Source organism: Podarcis filfolensis, assembly GCF_964270895.1.
Source record: "Podarcis filfolensis genome assembly, chromosome: 12".
Taxonomy (NCBI): domain Eukaryota; kingdom Metazoa; phylum Chordata; class Lepidosauria; order Squamata; family Lacertidae; genus Podarcis; species Podarcis filfolensis.
In genome coordinates this window covers 45,699,508-45,719,395 of record NC_139614.1, presented here as the reverse complement: position 1 = coordinate 45,719,395, position 19,888 = coordinate 45,699,508, and the positions used below count along the sequence as shown (strand labels likewise).

The 19,888-nt window shown below is 40.2% G+C and overlaps 1 protein-coding gene and 1 long non-coding RNA gene across 3 annotated transcripts in view; one reads left to right on the top strand and one right to left on the bottom strand.

Moving 5' to 3' along the window:
* LOC310746310 overlaps positions 1 to 13,025 on the top strand; it is a 107,006-nt gene extending 93,981 nt beyond the window's left edge. Inside the window, exons 3-4 of one of the 2 annotated variants that reach the window (XR_014540613.1) lie at positions 8,171 to 8,266; positions 9,520 to 13,025. This is a non-coding gene — a long non-coding RNA (uncharacterized lncRNA). The remainder of the gene's footprint in view (positions 1 to 8,170; positions 8,267 to 9,519) is intronic. The other variant, XR_014540612.1, reaches the window with a different exon arrangement.
* PTPRN2 (protein tyrosine phosphatase receptor type N2) overlaps positions 1 to 19,888 on the bottom strand; it is a 601,734-nt gene that overhangs the window by 38,131 nt on the left and 543,715 nt on the right. Inside the window, exons 15-17 of the mRNA XM_083579333.1 lie at positions 14,531 to 14,678; positions 13,040 to 13,113; positions 3,013 to 3,090 (exon numbers count right to left, since the gene is read on the bottom strand). Of these exons, the coding sequence (XP_083435459.1) occupies positions 3,013 to 3,090; positions 13,040 to 13,113; positions 14,531 to 14,678 (300 nt within the window). The remainder of the gene's footprint in view (positions 1 to 3,012; positions 3,091 to 13,039; positions 13,114 to 14,530; positions 14,679 to 19,888) is intronic.

Here is a 19,888-nt window from a genome sequence, read left to right as displayed (position 1 = left end):
CCTGCCTTCACAATGACATGAGTCTGAGAGGCAGCAGGAGACTTGACAGTACCCCCTGAAGTTCACACCAAGCACAACATGCAAACTTTGTCATTAGAACAGAGCTCTCCAGGAGGCAGGACTTAGGAGACATCACTCTGAAGGGCTATTTCACTCCTCAGTAGCCTCCAGAAAGGCTTTCCTGAAGCACCCTAGCTTTGCTTACTCATCACTTCTGTTGCCACCTGGTTGACTTAATTGTTTTTACACTGGTGCCTAAATACCGCATTTTTCGCTCCAGACCATAAGACGCACCTAGTTTTTGGAGGAGGAAAACAAGAAAAAATAATATTCTGAATCTCAGAAGCCAGAACAGCAAGTGGGATTGCTGCGCAGCGATCCCTCTTGCTGTTCTGGCTTCTGGGATAGCTGTGCAGCCTGTATTCGCTCCATAAGACGCACACACATTTCCCCTTACTTTTTGGGAGGGAAAAGTGAGTCTTATAGAGCAAAAAATACGGTAATTGCAAAGCTGCTCCTGGGCAAAGTCTCTGGAGCAGAAAGTTCTACAGGTGGAACACTATAGCTGCACCCAATTGAAGACCTCAGCGGAGGAAGTGAGCGTCTAGGAGGGTTGAAATCAAGGAGGGGTTCCTTTAGATTCCTATGCAGTCCTAAGTAACTTGGCACCCAGGTAAGGACTTGAATCTTGAACTGGTCTTTTAAACCGGCAGCCTATGAAGCTCTTTCAAAACTAGCAAGACAGGTTCCCACAAAGGTGCCCCAGTTCAAATTCAACATTAAAAAATCTTAGGGAACATTGAAAATAGTAAGATATGGGACATGTTCAGCTCATGGCTGTTGCTTTCCATAGGACTGAAAAGCAACATCAGGATTAGCCTTTAAAAAGCAAGTTTACTCACAACTACCCTTCCTAACTCAGGCCAACCAGATATCCTAATTTCAATTTTATGGACTTTGGCTATTAAAGTATTGCAGAGAAATGTTTAACATGCACTAACCTAATGCAACACTAAGTAAAACCCCACTGATAGAGAGGTACAGGTTGTATTTTGGTTCCCCCATAAACTTCCCTTCTTGTCCAACCCATTCACAATTGCGAGGCTGACCTACTCCAGAGTAGGGTTGTTCTGCTATTACTGTGGGCTTCAAGAGAGCCTTGAATTTATAATCAGAACAGGGGCCCATGGGAAAATGGGTTCCGTCAACCTGCATAAGTGCTACCTGGATACCATGGGCCTTCAAATGACACCTCTTTGGTGTGGAGCAACTTGGTTTTTTTGGTGTTAAGTATTCCTTATTTTGCAATCAGAATCCACTCCCCTCCCCCCCCAGTGAATTCAAGGTTTTCTACCCTGGGAGAATCTGAAAAGCACAGCAAAACAAAAAGCAAATCTGCTGCCCATTCTCTTCAGTTAAGGGGGCGCCAGAAAGGTCTTTGCAATGGAGGCAGAGGTGGGTGGGTGGGTGCAATCCAGAGCTTGCTGGCTTGCTTGGTTTGCAAAGTACAAGGAAAAATAGTATCTTTTTTCTGCTTCCACACTTCCAGCTACACATTAAAGACTAGGACCCAAGTAAGACTATTATGGGGTGGGGGAGGTGGACTATGGCTTTGTTTTTGACATAGGCTGCTGATTTGTGTTTCGCCCACCTTAAATCTTGGATTTTGGAATTTTGAAATTCCAACAAGCAGCAGTTTTGAATATCTTAAGTCTTAAAGGAGCAACAGTGAATCAGCCTTTTGGTTCATGAAACAGTGGACAGGATTTGGGATCCTGCCCTTTTGTGAACCTCCCCCTAGTCTGAAACACACACACATATATTGGAACTTGCAGATATTCTGGGTGGTATTCACCTAAGTTTTACTCAGAGTAGACACACTAAAATTAATGGACCTAAGTGAGGCATATTCACTAATTTCAATGGATTTACTCTGAGTAAAGCTTAGGTGAATATGGCCCTCTATCTTTTCTTTCTTTCTTTCTTTCTTTCTTTCTTTCTTTCTTTCTTTCTTTCTGCCCCCAACTCAGTTAAGGATTTAATGGGGAAAAGCTTATATAACATGAAATGCTAAACTTTAAAAAACACCTATTTGGGTCCGGAGTGAAGCCCTGCTGATGTGTAAAAGTATCTGGTTTTCAGCAGCTCTAGGCTTGCATTACAAAGTACTTGAAAAATTAGAAAATTGCATTAGTGGCAAGCAAACGACATTTCCCAACCCTGTGCACATGTTGTTAGATAGGAATAAGGCCACATCTGGATCGTAGCACACTTCCCTAAACCTCCTGGTAGGAATTGAGTGACTGCTACTTTTCCTTGGGGTTTCCATGATGTTCTCTTCTCAGCAGATCCTAGGTAGGAACCATTTTTCATCTCACTTCTCTCTCTCCCACCCCAAATTTGACAACCCAATTGCCACCTCAAATTCTGCTGATATCCATTGTATTCTCACAGCCCAGGCTTGCTTCAACTTGGCATGCTAAGATTCCACACACAGACTCATTCAGCACAGCTAAAATTGCTCCGTGGTCCTTCAGGAGAACCTTTCGGCCTTTTTGTGATGTGATGGGTAGGGGCATGTTTAACCCCAACACGCAGACACAGTCTGCGGAGTGTACATTGAACCGAATCCATTTGTCTACAAACAAAATCACTGCCATAGCTATACCCAACCCAGTGCAGGTTTTTAATATTACATGTATGATATTACAACCCTGTATTTTGCTGCAGGCTCACAATACTGCTATGCTTAAGATGTAGTTAGAAATGTAAACGCAATTGTAAAAGGACGGCCGCAGCATGAACCATAATTCAGCAGCAGAGCAACTGCTTGGTATGTAGAACTTCCCAAGTTTGATCCCTGATGTTTCCATTAGGACTGGGAATGTTCCATTTGAAACCCTAGAGAGCCAGGGCCAGTCAGGGTAATATTAGCCTAGATGCACCAATGGTCTGGCTCAGGGTAAAGCACCTCCCTATGTTCCTAAAAGCAGTTCAACAAAGGCTTTTTACCTGCCAGAAGTCTGTGACCGTAGAAGGCAGGGCGCCCTGAGCAGCTATATAAGCAGGGTTCCTAGGATCATGGTCCATCTGAAAAAAGGAAAAAGCAATTAGACGCAGTGCTCAATATGAAGAGAGGGAGAGAAAATTGCCACAAAACAGCGAAAATAGCAATTTTGCAGTGCATTAGTGAACTGATCAACTAGGAGAGCACTTCTCTTGAAAGGAGGAAAAAGCGTGTTATTTCCTTTCCTCAGAATAAGAGTTCCTTTCTCCAACAGAACAGGATGTGTCGTCTAATACTAAGATGTCACAAGATCAGCGATCTATGTTCTAAATATGTAACGTGAAATCATTTAAGGAGCATTCGCTGACAAAAAAAAAAGCATTTACTCGGGGTTTTCAGTCTCATAGCAACCTACGAGCCACTTCAAAACATTTCTCAATGCAGGGCATTAGGGATGCTGGGCACATTTAAGCATCTCTTCCATTTCTGTCATAGCACTCAAGGGCATCTAGAAACAAGCCAAAACTGAAGAACAAACTCAGTCCTGGCCTTTTCTGGTCAGTTTGTTTGTTTAAAAATGCAGGCTTCTAACCCTCAATAAAAGAAGTTCTGTTTAAAGACCTTAATTATTACATCTATTTCAAAGAGTGACTGAGTAGGGAAAAAAGAAATCCTCAGAAACAAAGCTAGGAGAGTAAATAGGATTAGGTCGTTACAATGAGTGTTTTCAAACAGATGGGTGGGTTTTCTGGTCTTAAATCTTTGGCCCCATTCTCCTGATAAGGACAAGATTGGCTGATGGGAATTTAAACACAAGAAAAACAACAAAAAACCCCATTGATTGTAATCCTTAGAAAGAATTAAAACACACACACTCACACTCATGAACAAGGCTGACATTATGCTTGCAGTTGCAGGAGCACAAATCTCAATTATTTCAACAAGTACTAAATTGTACTGAGCAGTGGAATCTACCCTCACCCCCCCCAAAAAAAAAGTTTTATCAAAATTTTAAGCAATAGCAGATAGCAGCACCCTGTAACACTCAATATATTAACATTTATAAACACAAGCCAGCCGTTCTAAGGCGTAACCACTTGTTAGGTTGGAGATTCGTGACTGCATTTTCCAAGTTGTTTGGTTTTACTTTTAATGGGGTTGTAGTTGTGTGAGTTTGCTGGCTGCGCTTTTCACACACACACACACACACACACACACACACACACTCACACACACACACAATTTTTCCAATTTAAAAGGCCCCTGTACTGCTGTTTGTCCCCCGGGGAAAAATTATAGATGCTTGTATTTGTGTTTTCCCTGTGTAACACATAGCAGCATGGGGTTTTGTTTGGGGAAATGGCCTGGAATGAAATTCTGGAGCTATTTCCCCAGTGCTGCATTTCCATTTTTGTTTTTAAAAATCTGGTGATACAGTCACAGATCTCCTAACTCAGGCCTGGATTATTCATTACTTTCAGAAGCTCTCTTTTACTTGTGGAGTCGTTCTGCCTACATGATCGGTATTATGTTCAGCCAGGAGTTTTTGGACCTTGGCTGCAACCAATTCCATGGCATCAACACCACATTTCATATTTTGTGGTCCACTGGATTCAACACATAGTACATTAACCAGGACCAAAAAGCTATTTTAGGCACATCCAACGGTTTGGGGATGTGTAGTGCAGTTTCTAAATTATTTTGTTTGAACATCAGTTTCCCATGTGGTATCACAAACTGCTTCTTAAAAACCCATAATTTCACCTCTTCGTATGCCTCTAGGCGATCTGAAGCAGATTGGTTAAGATTTCTCCTGATTCTTAAACAATAGCAACAGCAGATTCCATAATTTCAAATGCAGCACACAATATCCATTAGGGTGTATTACTGCTCAAAGAACCACGGGCCAAAATATACATTGGGAGCATGGAACTAGTTGTGCAGTTTTAGGTCTCCCCTAGCCACTGCTCATTTGAGTGGGTGGCTCCCATGATTGAAAGAAATGGCAAAAAAACAGATACCTGAAGCACCTCACTATAATAAAATATAACACGATTTTATATATATATATATATTAAAACCCAGTATAATTTGTAACACATGCTTGCTGCTTCTAGTAGATAATGATTCTGTTTTATTTTATTTAACAACTTTAGCATATCCAAAGGACAAGGTCACATTCATTTATTTACATGACCACATTTGGAAGTGCTGTGCTTCTTTCATAACCCAGCTTTCCCTTTTTCCCTCCTGAAACACATCCCAAGGCAAAAAATGGGAGCACAGGTAAAGGGAACACTGGCCTTGAGGAAGGAGATGTGGTGGCCTCACCAGCCTAGAATCACTGGACATCATTTGCAATGGAAGAAGCCTGCAGCGTGTCACCTAAGGCATAGTCTACACTGCGGTAGTTGGAAGGTAGTTTGGCACCTGCTGGTAATTTGAAGTAGGGTTTCTCTCAATTGCTTGCCAAATAGCAAGAGCAAAACAACTTCCCCCATCTAAATCAGATTGCCTCAATGAAGGACGCTAAACAGGCGCAAACTTTTATGTGTGAGCTTGCTTCAGTTCTAGCACTGAAAAAAAAATATCACTGGGTCAGAATATCCTGAGACACCCCACAATTTTGCCCCAACCACAAGTCTTTAGCAGATACAAGTCTATCTGGGCTGGTAGATCTTGGTGTTCTCACGGGTAAAATGGCATGTCTGAAGTATTGGTCCAGCAGATGCTGTTGGGACTCTGGCTCCCTTGGCCAATGGTCAGGAATGCCACAAAGCTGCACTCCAGCATCATCTCAAGGGCCACAGGTTAACCACCCCTGGTACAGGCAAGCAGCTCATCACCACAAAAGCTCATTACTAAAACCATTTCTGCACTGGGTTACTTCAGACAGCTGGCAGCACTTTGCAAGTGTGAAAACGCTTTTGTGCGTGCGTCAGGGGCGAACGGACCCTTACACATGGAAAACTAGAATGACGAGGTTAAGGATAGACTACAACTGGGGTGGTCAACATGGTGCTCCAGATCTTGCTGGACTCCAACTCCCACCATCCCTGACCACCGGCCGTGCTGGCTGAGACTGATGGGAGCTGTAGTCCCAACAACCTCTTGAGGGCATCACATTAGCTGCCCCTGGACTATAGGCTGGTAGAAATCTTTGCCCTTGTAGGCAAGACATTGGATTACACGGAATTTGTTTGCTTCTACTTGTCCATTCCTTATGCTGACATTTCAAATGGTGCGAACTTTGTGAATGAAAGGGGAAAAGTGAAGCTGTGTGTATTCATTCACAATGTAAAGAGAATAGGCAAGCTGAATCAGTGATGAGGTGAGTGCCACTGTCACGGAAGAAATACTTCTAAACCCTCCACTATTTGATAAATCAGGGAAGGGCCACTCTTGGCCTTACAGTATAAATCAACTGTTGTCAGAAAGCTGCAGTTTGAGCATTACAGACATCATAATGAGGAAAGACCAGTCAAACGTATCATCAAGTTAACAATAACACAGACATTTGCAATTATTATATTCTGGTGCGCAGAAAGCAGCTATGGAGAAGACACATGCAGGTTAGGATTACTAGCTTGCATGAAGAAATGGCTGGGTCACTTTCAAATTTGCATGTATTATACCACTTCAATGAATGTAAATTTTTAAATTGCCTGTTGTCTACTACTGATGCGGAGCAAAACAAAGAGGAGAAAGGTTATCAGTCTCACTAAAAACTGGCATTGCCTAGCGTGCGTATGTTCTCAGAGGATATCCAAGATGGCAAAAAAAGCTTTCTTCTATGCTAATAAATGAATTTACAGACCCCTGCCAAGATTAAACTAATTGAAAATAATAATGCATGCCTTTATTAACTTGCGTGTTTTAAAATTCCCAATGCTAAATATATTTGGGAGGATTTGGATGTTAACTCACAATTTTCACTCTGTTCAGCTGAAATGCAAAGATCTAAATAGATGCACAGCCTATTAAACTACTTTGGATCTCATGATAATAACATGCACAATGGCAGCTGCTGTATACTTAGGTATGTGTGGAAAACTGTCCAGTTTTGTTCCACTCGGTACTGATATTTTTTAATTTATGATGGTTGCAAACACAAAGACCCCTGGATACAGGTTGCTATTAGGACACTTAACAAAACCACACCAGCATGGAACTTAAACTTGCATCAGGATGCTGGCAATCTAGTTTGCTAGGTCCAGCATGGGCAGGGCTGGCCCAAGACACCTGAGGCAAACCATAAAATGGAGGAAAGAAGGGGGAGTGAAGATCTACATTGGGAATAAGGACAGGGAATAAAGTCAACCTTGCCCAATGTTTGAAGGCAGGCACATATCCCAGCAGACCCCCGAAAGCAGCTCCCGCCATTTCCTCTCTAGGTGTGGGAGGAGACTATCAGTGCCTATTATTCACTAAGAGGCCACTTGTAGAGGCAGTCGCCTCACCTTGCCTAACGGGTGGGCTGGCTGGGGTTATGGGCAAGCAAGAGTTAACAAGATCCGATCTGGCTGATACCAGGGTAGGCAAGCAGGCGAGAAGCAAGTTCTGAGAAAGGTTTCAGGTTGCTCAGGAAGATGGTTCACAAATGGTACAGGGAAGTTCACCTCTGGTCCTCCTCCTGCTGCACTGACAAACCATGAGCTGAAAACCTAAGAGCAAACCTTGGTGACAGCTCACGGTTTGCCACAAGCCCAGCTTCAGATGACATGCTAAGCCAAACCATGGCTTAGCTCGCAGCAGAATCACAGGAGAAGTAAAGTGGCCACAATATCCTCTCCGGGAACTGGTGTGTTTATGCTAAGCTTGCCTTAAAGTTGGCAAGGGAACTGTGAGGGGAGAGACTCCATCAGGCAAGGCCTCCTTCCACCTGCCTTGCTCCACCCTCTAGTCTCTGCTTCTCAATTTGTATTGTATTATTTTATGTACTGTGGCTTGCCGTTGTTTTATTGATTGTAGTTTAGAAATTATTTATTGTAACTGTTGAGTGGATTTCTGTTTAACTATTATATGTTATTATTATTTTATACTATTCTAATAATTGTTGATGTTGCTTTTTTGATGTAGGTTGCTTATTTTAAAGTTTTGTTTTATTATCACATTTTTTAGCGCATTAGATTGTTATAAGATGTACATTTTTTGTTTCTTCAGCTTGTAAACCGCCTTGAGTATTGCAAGATAGAAAGATGGTATACAAATTAAAAATGATGATGATGCGTGACTAGAGTAGGTTCCAAGTCAATAAAGGTTAGTCAAGACCTCTTGCTGCTGCTGCTGTTTCTTTCTTCTTTCTTCTTCTTCTTCTTCTTCTTCTTCTTCTTCTTCTTCTTCTTCCTCTTCCTCTTCCTCTTCCTCCTCCTCCTCCTCCTCCTCCTTTTGCTGAGTCAGTGTAGTAAGAAGTTGCTGCCCCACTTACAAACCATTAGGAGTGGGGAAAGTACAGTGGTACCTTGGGTTAAGAACTTAATTCGTTCTGGAGGTCCGTTCTTAACTTGAAACTGTTCTTAACCTGAGGTAGCACTTTAGCTAATGGGGCCTCCCGCCGCCACAGCACGGTTTCTGTTCCCATCCTGAAGCAAAGTTCTTAACCCAAGGTAGTATTTCTGGGTTAGTGGAGTATGTAACCTGAAGCGTCTGTAACCCGAGATACCACTGTACTGAGTTGGGGCTGGGGAGATTCAGGTTCAAAACCAACTCATCCATAAAAGCGACTTGAGGGAAATCCTATGCGTGTTGCCCTGGAGAAAAGGGCAGGATAAAAACATGAAAGGGTAAACTTGACAGGCAGTGAATGCCCTGGGTAGTCAGTCACATTTGTCTCAGCCATGCCTCATTCTACGCTGGTGGGGCATGGACGAAGTCCTGAGATAAGAGTCAAAAAGCAGCAGTACCATCAGACCAAAGACCAGAGTCAAGTCCTGGCAGTGGAGCAAAGGCACAAGCTGGAACATTATCCTGATGCCAGAATAAACCTTTCAGCCAAATCCTTTGAACCACTGAAGGTCATTCGGGATCTTAGCACCACTGAGATCAATTTGCTCAAATTCACGTTAACTAATATAACCCAGCTGGAAACATCAACCAATAAAAGCTTAGCACAAAATGTTTAGGCTGCTTAAGAGTAAAGTTTCTGAACAATCCCTGAGGGCATCTAGATATTCTGAGCACAGAAACAATGGAGAAGTGTTGTTAAATGAAATCTGTATGTTGTGCCAAAACGTCTTGAACATCAAAGCACAGCTTCTTCCTGTACACTCAGAAATTATCACTACAGATAGATAAATCGGAAATGGTCACAAAGTTCATTTTAGAGAATAAGACAGCAAATATTGGCTCATTAGGACAAATATCAACGTTTTTTGATCTGCAAAGGTTTAGGAAGTTTAGACTATATTTTTTTTAAAAAAAACTTACACAGATATAGTTGGTAGAGTCTATTTTTTTTAAAAATGTATAATTACATATATTCTGCTTCTCACAAAATTATCATTTTTTCACAGCTGCTCCAGCAAGCCAGGAAGAGAGCTAGTCTACCACATATCCAGAGTTTCCATGATAATACATGTGACTAAGGATCACTTGAACCAAAGCAAAATTAACAGCTCTGATTCTGGTATCATACGAGGAAGAAGGAATAATCGAAAGACGCCCAAAAGAACCATCTGCCTCGTTCCAATTTATCAGAAGAGAACTCCTGCAGGGGATCAGATCAAACCACCTCTAAACCTAAGATGTTTTAATTCCAAGTCATCTAAGCGCTCTCCCTGCCTGTCCCCAAATTAAAATTGATTGACAATTCCTAAACTAGAGAACACCACACTGAATACAAATACATTGCTATAATCAATTCTATCTGAATTTTTAAAATATGTATGTCAATTCTTTTTGCATATTTATGCTGCCCCCAAGTAAATGCTAAAAATGCTAATGTGTAAAAGATTCATTTTTTTTTATATTTAGAGAGAGTGTTATTTTATCCTTCTGTTTTAACAAACTTCATGCATATGCTTCTGCACTAAAAAAAAATCTAGATATGAATAAAAACAATGCTCCACCGCTTACCAAGGGAATAATAAGAAAAGATTTGATATTATGCCATTATTTATTGTGATGAAATCTTATTCAAACAATGTATCTGTTCTGTGTGACTCCACTTAAAGTGAACTAGCTTCATGCCAATTTAGATCTGTATTTTCCCAGTTATTGTGCCGACACGACATACAATTCAGAATTCTTTTATTTAGTTCTTTGGCTTTGAGCAATGTAATATTTGTGGCTAAGAACCAGCTAAGTTCATTTCTGCATGTGTGTTGCCTGTTCAATTTATCCTGACTTCCTGCATACTTATTTTAAATGCATGGTTAAACTTAATGTGCATAAAACCAACACATAAAACCAAAAGCTCTATGAAATTAATTTTCTTTAAAACTACAGGCAAGCTCGGAGGCAGTTTTGTTTCCAATATATTTAAAACCACCACACACACGACTTTCAGCAGGTATTATACTACTGAATCACCTCTTTCCTCTGTTAAAAATAAAAATGACACAGGAGATGATAAAATTATGACTAATATATTAATAGTATATTAGAACATATAATTATTATAACTGGCACATGCCTTTCTTTCGTTCTTTTAAAAAACCCCACCTTTTAAAAAAATCCCTCTTTAAAAAATGAAGAAGATAATGGAATGAAATAAATATGGTTTTGAATGTCATTACAAATTTCAGAATCTATTCTCACTGATAAAAATTTGTATGCTGTGTTTGAGCAGACTGTCATGTTAATCACATTCCTCAGTCTGGTGGCTTCAGTAATAAGCAAGCTGAAAGGTAGGTGCTATTTTGTTTTTGTTAATGTAGTTGATGGGCTCCCCCCTTTCCAACGCCCTAAGAGGGAAAAACAGAATTCCCATTTACTTTTCATGACCTCTGATTTAAAAACAAAGATTGCACATTATTTACTACTGGATGATTTCCCTGGAATTTAATGAGGACAAAGTACAAATATGACAGATGTAATTATCATAGTTTTATTCTGCACAGTCAGGGTCTCCTTGTGCTGTAATTGCAAGCTTTTCATTCAACCGCTGGCAGCAGAGTTATTACCTCGGTATTTTATGTTATTTCAGAGAACAGGAAAGAGGACTTCCAGCTCAGTTTTATTCCAAGGAATCTCTAAGCATCCTCGCATTGGAATAGTAATTGAAAACAACAACGACCAACAAGATATTTCATCAGATCTTTTTGCAGATTTCTCTCCTTGTTGCTTTTTGAGCGCATTAAGTGTAAAAAAAACACACAAAAAACCCCCCTTGGTTTTCACAACGTATTGGGAGGGATGGGAAAGTGGGGGCAGGGAGGGGGGCTGCTAAGCAGTTTTGAGAAAGAAACATGTGGGCAGGTGGCCAACGCATTGTCTGGTGCAAAGAAGGGCTCCCCCAGCATGTATTGCTTTACTCATTTAGACTCAAGCCAAGGTTGAGTGAGCCCCAGCTGGAGGCTGGACCACTGACCCTGGAGCTGGAAACACACAACTATACACACACCCCTGGAAGCCTCCCTTTCCAAGGCCTGAATGTAATTGCTTTATATTACACTCCGGCTTCATCAAGCCCCTCACATGCCGAAGGGAGGCGAGTGGAAATAAAAAAAACTTTCTGGTCCAATTCATAGTTTATAGCTCTAGCATTATTAATTTTCCGTTTGGAATACGGGGCAATTCTCACCTCACATCCAAAGGCTTCGTGGCATCAAATATGCCATTTTATTGGCAGGGTAATTGCTGGAAGCTATTAAATTTTGAACCACTTCATTTATTTATTTTGAATTTAAAAAGATTATTTATAGTTGGGGAAGAAGATCAGACCACTGTTATTTCAGGTCTCCAGACATCTGCTACGTTTCATTAGCCTTTCCTATCCGTTCTTGGCTAGACTAGGGTTAAGTTCTCAAAACAAACAAGAGATGTTTTTAGCCCATCAGTATGAAAGTTAACAGGAGCAGGTTCTCCGCTGAGGACTTGAAGCTTACTACTAATATTGCATTTACAAAATAACATTACCTTCAATATCATGAAAATAGTTTACACATTTTAAATATGGAACCAGTAAAATTACCAGACAATCATGGCATTAAAAAGCTATTTGTTCCTGTCAATAAAGACACATCAAGCAAGAATGAAGCAGAATTTTAAAATATTCTGATGTTACCCTATAGCATACTTTGCTCTTGGAAACTACCAAGGACTGTGAGACAGCTTGTGTGACACACAGTGAAGCCACATTGAAACATCTATTTTAGCCGAACACAGTTTGATTTGTGTGAAGCTGTAATGACTGGAAGAATTTGGACTGAGATGTGAGAAATGGGACTAGATTTCAGTTACCCTTTGTGAACTCTGAAAGGAAAGGAAAACAAAACAAAGTTCTGATTCTGCTGCAGTTCACTTCCTGCAATGTCACAAATTTTGCCAATCAGGGCACACAATTTTGCCGTACAATAAATACAAAATGGCTACTTGGCTTTAAAGTGATCCCAATGTCTTTCCTCAAGATAGATGCTGTTTCAGAGGGCATATGCTGTACCTTACCAACAATATTTTGTCAATGGGGAAAAGCAATTCTTCCCACAACTATGGGAATGATAATGAACAGTAAGAACAATCACTATGTCCCCAAGATATAAGGAGTTTTACTAAAACCTATTGCAGGGAGCTGGGCAAGTATTTACTCTCCCACCCAGGAACTCCCCATTTATCTAAACTCTCACACTGTAGCATTCTTCGCCAAATAATTAATACAACTGTTGAGAGAACACCCATTGTACATAGCTGCTATCAGAAGCAGGCAAACTGCTGATCAGAAATTCACAGGAAGGGAAATATTGGAGGGATGTCACCATGTGGACTCAATAAATTGCTATTATAACTTGCATCACAATCAACCTTTTTCTTCCATCAGAACTAACATTTTAGTTTCAGAAAGGCAAAGTAGTATTTTTTTTGTTTTATACTTACAATAGGACTTGCGTTGATGTAGTCCGAGTTGTCGTGACTGTTTTCAGTTTTCAAACATATCCTGCAATGATCATCTGATTTTTTAAAATAAAAATAGTTAAATCAGTATTCATTCATATTTATGTTAAAAGAGATCTTTCAAAAAGCATTTCTGAACAGACCACTACTATTCAGCCTATTTTTTTGCATACTTGCTTCTAAATATAGACATTTCCAAAAGACTGATTTAAATGGTTAAGAACCATATAAAAAGTGTTCTTGAAATGGAACTTGCTATGCTGAGGAATAATTGCAATTAGGCAGGTGCCTGTGCTGTATTGTTTTCAGTCTCTGCTTAAAAAAAATATGTTTTTATTTATATAAGTCTATCATATTTTTTTTGAAAAGAGAACTACTGATTTTATTTATAGCTTGATACATTTTAACGCAACATGTTTTCAATGTTTGATTTTATCAGTATTTTCAAATGACTATTTTATATCATTTTATGTAAACAGCTTAGCAGTTTTTTTAAATTATGAAGCAGTGTATAAACCTCACCACATAAATAGTAAAATGGTTTGGTGTCTAACAAGTTCACTTAAAAACACACAACAATGTTTAATATAGACTGTGCTTCAGGTTCAGTAGCCCTTAGCAAGGGCATTAGTGATGCCAAACCTTTCCGTATTCCTTCTCTGTATGAGCATGACAATGCTTAAAGACTGTTGCCAATAATAACAGGTTTATATTAAAGGGATTTCCACCCCAAGTTCATATGTAGGGTAGCTGATGAAATTTAATAAATAGCGTCGATCTCATGGTACAGCCACGTGCATTCAGTCTGATGTACAATACAGAATGTTTGATACAGCTACCAGAATAAGCAAGTACATGGAATAGGAATGTGCTGCTTTTGGTTGTGCATGAATAGCACAAAAAACCTTCAAAACACATTTATGCCATGGCTACTCTCGGCTCCACTTTCCACCCTAGGCCCAACACGGAGAACAACTGCCTTGTAAGCTCATCTATCAAAACCAACAGGTGCTTATACACTTGACTGGGTCTAACAGTTCTAACTACAAGCCAAGAGCATCGTGCACTTTTGGATAAAGGTATTTGTGTCCAAAAGCCATGCGTGAAAACCGCACCATGAGGATATCGAAATGAAATGTCATTTACGCAAAACGGCACTTGCTGTTATCATAGAATTGTAGAGTTGGAAGGGACCGTGAGGGTCATCTAGTCCAACCCCCTGAAATGCCTGGAATTTTTTTGCCCAACATGCTGGGAAGTAGTGCAAAGCATACTTTGGAAGCAGCAGCAGAAGCATCCACCATGAGAAGTCTGAAGCACACGGCAAGACAACAAGGTGGGCCACAGGAATATTAACTGTTCCTTGCACAGAGTGGCTGATAACAGTTCTTTCGACACATTTCCTCCTCTAATTGCAGCAACAGGCAAAGGGGAAAGCAATTAAGTAATGAATCCAGCTTAAACTGTACATACACGCTACCACATCTTGTGAGCGGTTCTTCTGGGCGTTTCCTTCCCTATGTGCAATGGTAGCTGCGTTGGGCTCAGCCTGATAAGCACAAAGTGCTTCCCATTCTTTCTCCAGGCGATTCTTGTTCTTCAAGTGGTCTTCCATATAGGACTGAAATGAGAAAATATCATCAGAGGTAGTGTTATTTATACACTCAACACTCTGCTATTCTAATTAACATCTGAATGGACTAGAGAGAACTAAAACCAGGCATAGGCAAACTCTGGCCCTCCAGATGTTTGGGACTACAATTCCCATCATCCCTAGCTAACAGGACCAGTGGTCAGGGATGATGGGAATTGTAGTCCCAAATATCTGGAGGTCCGAGTTTGCCAATGCCTGACTAAAACACTTTGGCTCAAATTCAAGAACTGCTTGACTACGGCTGTCTGACCAGGGGCTTGCTTCTTATCTATCTATCATCTATCTATCTATCTATCTATCTATCTATCTATTTATCTATCTATCCATCTATCATTTATTTATTTATTTGACTTATAAACTGCCCTTCATCAACAGAACTCAGGGTGGTTCACAAGATAAAAGCAGAAATAAGCATAAACAACAAAACAGTAACCAACGACCTCCCACAAGGTTGAAGAATAGCCAAAGGCCTGGTTGAAGAGGAATGTTTTCGCCTGGTGCCTAAAATATATATAATGAAGGTGCCCTGACAAGAGCATTACACAAACAGGGAGCCACTAAAGAAAAGGCCCGTTCACGTGTTGTCACATGAAGAAAGGCCTCAGAGCCCAGGTCGGTTTATACAGAGAGGCAGTCCTGAGCCGTTTAAGGCTTTATCGGTCAAACCCTTATGGAACCCGAGTTTCTCAAAACAGCATAGAAAACTAGTTTTAAAGCTGAAAGAAGTTTCAAAAGCTGCTGGATCCCTGCAAAAGCAGGTTATGATACTGCTGAGCCAAAATAGGGCAGGGCAAGGCTGTGAAATAAGAATCAAGCTAATCTGCTGTTCAGCCACGTGCTGCAATTCATGAGTTCCACCTGAGCCACAAGACCCATGTAGCTGGACTTCTGACATTAGAGTCAAAGTGAAGAAAACAGGAACAAAGTTGATTTGATTCTCTGGTTTCCCCAACGTCTGTGTACACATCCTCTTGTCTCATGCCTAGAAAGCATTGATCCATGCGGTTTTCTGCTGTCTAGGCATGAGTCAGAGGTTTTTACTTCTGTCCTGCTGCTCCCCCACCCCCAGAAAACTTGCTCTTTAGTGCTAAATCAGAGCAAATGTAAATCTGGAGAAAGTCCAATTGGCGTTTGCGCCAATTCTGTGGTAAGCAGCAAGTTTTCCCAGGGGCCAGTGGCAGGGCAAAAAGAAGTCCAGGGCCAAATTAGTCATGGTATTAAATGTGTTCTTTGCATTTAACCTGCATACAGTATATTTTTTTAAATGTCATCACTGGGGGGTGGCGGGGGGAGGACTGATAATTAACAGCGTCAGGGTAGGAGGCAATAAAACAAGGAAGTAGCACAAGAATGGCAAGACAAAGCAAAACTAACTGAAGGGAAGATCACACTGTAGGCGTCCCGTGTGAAGAACAGGCTGGTCCTAGCTTGGAGCAACACAATGCACTTTTATATAATATGCTTACTCTTCTCCTAAACCAGACAGACTCCAATTCAAATCAAATTCTTCTGTAATTTTCAATAGTCCTTTCAAAGTTTCCAGATAAGTATTACCAAGACTGTGATGCATGCATATCCTATTACAAAGGGTAGGGGGTAGATTCAGAGAATTCAAATTAACAAAAATAAATAATATATATTATAAAAGAAAGGTAGGAGATAGTTGTTAAATGCATATTTTTTTAAAAAATCCAGCATGACAAACTGTAGGCTTATATTGTTAATGAAAAAAGGTTTTCTGTTTTTTTGAGGTGCAAAAGATAACAGAACTTGTCACATTTCTTGTTTTGTTTACAGTAGTCATTAAGGGTCCCAAAAGTATGACATTTATTGGCCTTTTTCATGATAAATATTGTCCCGGGATATTAATTTTGTGTGTGCATCTTAAGACTTTGCACACAATTCAACAAGTCCTCATGCAATTTCTGACCACATAACGCTACATCAAACTAATTAATTCCTGGCAGTTTGGCAATAGGCGGGGGGGGGGGGGACCCAACTTTTTTGACTTTGAGATCATGTCACCCCACTACAAATTTATTTGTATCTTCTTCCTGCATATCCTGATTAATTACTAAAAAGAATAAAATACTTCAAACTTCAGAAGAATTTCATAAATATAAATAATTCCAGCCTAGCTGCATCTTCAGAAAGGACACTGAAGAACTGGAGCAGGCACAGAAAGGATATGATACTTGATACTTGATGACTTGATACTTATGAAGAAGAGTCATCCATTAAATCTGATAAGCAGCCAATATAACTACAGTGATACCTGGGTTCTCAAACACCTTGGTACTCAAACAACTTGGAACCCAAACACTACAAACCCGGAAATAAGTGTTCCGGTTTGCGAACTTTTTTTGGAAGCCAAACGGGCTCTGTTTTGAGTGTTACGCTCCCGATTTGAGTGACACACATCCGTTTTGAGTGTTACGCTGAGTTCTGTCTGTTTTTGCTATTTATTTTGTGTTTTTGTTTTTGTGGCTTTTTTGTTTTGTTTTTGTGACTGTGTGGAACTCTGTTCAGCTACTGCCTGATTGATTGATTGTGTGACTGCAGTACATTGTTTATGCTTTCATTTTATGGATCAATGGTCTCGTTAGATGCTAAAATTCATGTTAAATTGCTGTTTTAGGGGTTGTTTTTCAAAGTCTGGAACGGATTAATCCATTTTGCATTATTTTCTATGGGAAAGCATGACTTAGTTTTGGAACGCTTTGGTTTTGGAACAGACTTCCGGAACGGATTAAGTTTAAGAACCAAGGTACCGCTGTATTACTACTTTGTTTTATGCATAATAAGCCCATGAACACAAATCACAACAGATGCTGTGATATCCACGGGGAACCTCTCTGTAGCAATCTATTAGCCATGATAGCCAAAATAACAGGAGGTGCATATTTCCAACATACCCTGAACTTTTCACTAAGACTGTTAGTAGACCATTGGTTTGACTCAACTTAGCAATTTCTATGCTTCCATTGACATTCCACTGACTAACACATTTTTACTAAAAAGGTCCACTTATTTCACTTGAACTTATTTATTATTAAATTTCTACCCCAGTCTTCCTTCCAAAGCAGCCCAGGGCAACTTACAAATAAAAACGCCAAGATAGCAGCCTATGAAGCCGCTCCTTCTATCTCCCAGAAATGGAGGTGATAATGAATACATTAGGTTTTTTTCCTTTCCTTTCTACCAGTTTAGTAAAATTGTGATGCCATCCTTCTAATTGTACAGTGAACAGTATCAATGCTGATCTTCCTTACAAATCAAAACATGCATTTGTTTGTGTGAAAATGCCGCCTGAAGTATAGTCTAATTTTCTGCAAAACATTCATGCACATTTGCAAGCTGGTTTATGGAAATCGTATCTGCCAAGGGCAGTCAAGCTAAAAATAGAGGCATTTGCAGAAGTGGGAAAACTGTGAGAGGAGTACACATTTATTGCCACTGAGATATTTTGGATTATAAGATTTGTTTTGATGGAGGCAGTGAGAAAATGCTGGTACTTGAAAACCACAGTGTCACCTATGTCTTTGGTCTTTCCAATGTTCTGTGGTACTGTATTATTTTGATGTGAAAGGATTATCCCATTAGATTAAAAGGCATTTGGCACACATAAAAGAGACACCTCATAAAATAGTTTTCCAAAGATTATACAACAATCCTTTCAGGGATTGGGGGCGGGGGGGAAGCTGTATCTTCAAAGCTCAAACTTCATCTGATTTTCAGTGGCCCAGTAAGCCTTCATAACTACAGAACCCTGCATAACTACAAATGGAGCTTTGTGAAAACACCTGGATCTCCCTTTGAAACCAGCTTAGTACTGCAATGGTAGCCAAAGTTCCACCTGCTGAAAATTCTCCTCCCTGTGCAACTACTGCAGAAACAAAGCAGCCCTTGAGTATGGCAACTCTGTGGATCATTTTGCGCATGCAAAACAGCTACTTCGGGACACAGAAAGCTGCCTTCTACCGAGTCAGATCATTGGTCCATCTAAGACAGTAGAATTTGCACTCTGCAGGGTTTCACATGAGGGCCTTGCTCAACCCAACCAGGCAATATGTGGGATTTAACTTGTTATGCACAGCAGTTATGGAATACTCTCCATGAAAATGTGATGAAATCCCATTGTATAAACTTTATCCATTTTTTTTTTTACCTGAAATCATTTTAAGAAGACATGATGACACCTCTGCGAGAACCTGGCTGTGTCCTTAGCAAGATGAATACAGGCAACCATCTTACCACAACTACATGGTTACTTGGCCAGCTGTTTCAACTACACTGTATTTTTCTTCCTGGCCTAAATTCTCCTATGTGCTAAGTTGTGGGGTCCTGATCCAAGTGGTAAGGTTTACTCACATTTTTCATGTGATAAGCCTGTCTGGCTAAATTGCTACAGTCTAGACATGCTAACAACTTCAGCGTTTCCCCATCTCCAACAACTCACGTTTTTCAAGGAGTTGATTTTTTAGAATGGAGAAAATCATACCTGCTTTCCCCTAAATTCTGGTTATGAGTAACACTGGAAATAGGCATACAGAAGTCATTTAAGATTAACCTGTCTTCATCAGAATTTTGCTTTGTTTATACAGTGTGCTGAGGGGGGGGGGGAATGTGCATAGCTGTTATGCTCCTAAAAAGGCAAACAATAACAAGGCACCATGCTGAACATAAACTGAAGACTAAAATAAAGTTGAAGGCAACATAAAAACATTCGTCAAGCGCCATTAAAAAATAGTAATCGAGATGACATGTAACTTTCCCATCTAAATCACACGTTTTAATTTATGCTTCTCTAAGCATAGGTAACCCCTAAACTAGATTCGGTAGACAAAAACTTGTCTTCTGGGAAACCTTGGCATTGGTAAACTTAGCAGACCTATATCAACTGAAACCTACCCAGCAAAGCATGATGCCACAATCCGTGTTTCCAGGTTCATTTGTACTGATATCAATACAAAAGCTTTTCCACAGAGCACCTTGCAAAATGGTGGCTACCATTATAAAAGCTTCCCTATTTTAATAAGCAAGGTAATAATCCCCCAAGATACCTGCTTTTAGGGTATCCCTCAGTGAGAAACTGCAACTTCTGTAGCCCCTGCTATTCTGCAAAGCTCTTGAAACAAATCCAACTTCAATTCCCATTATGACATTTGGAAGAAATT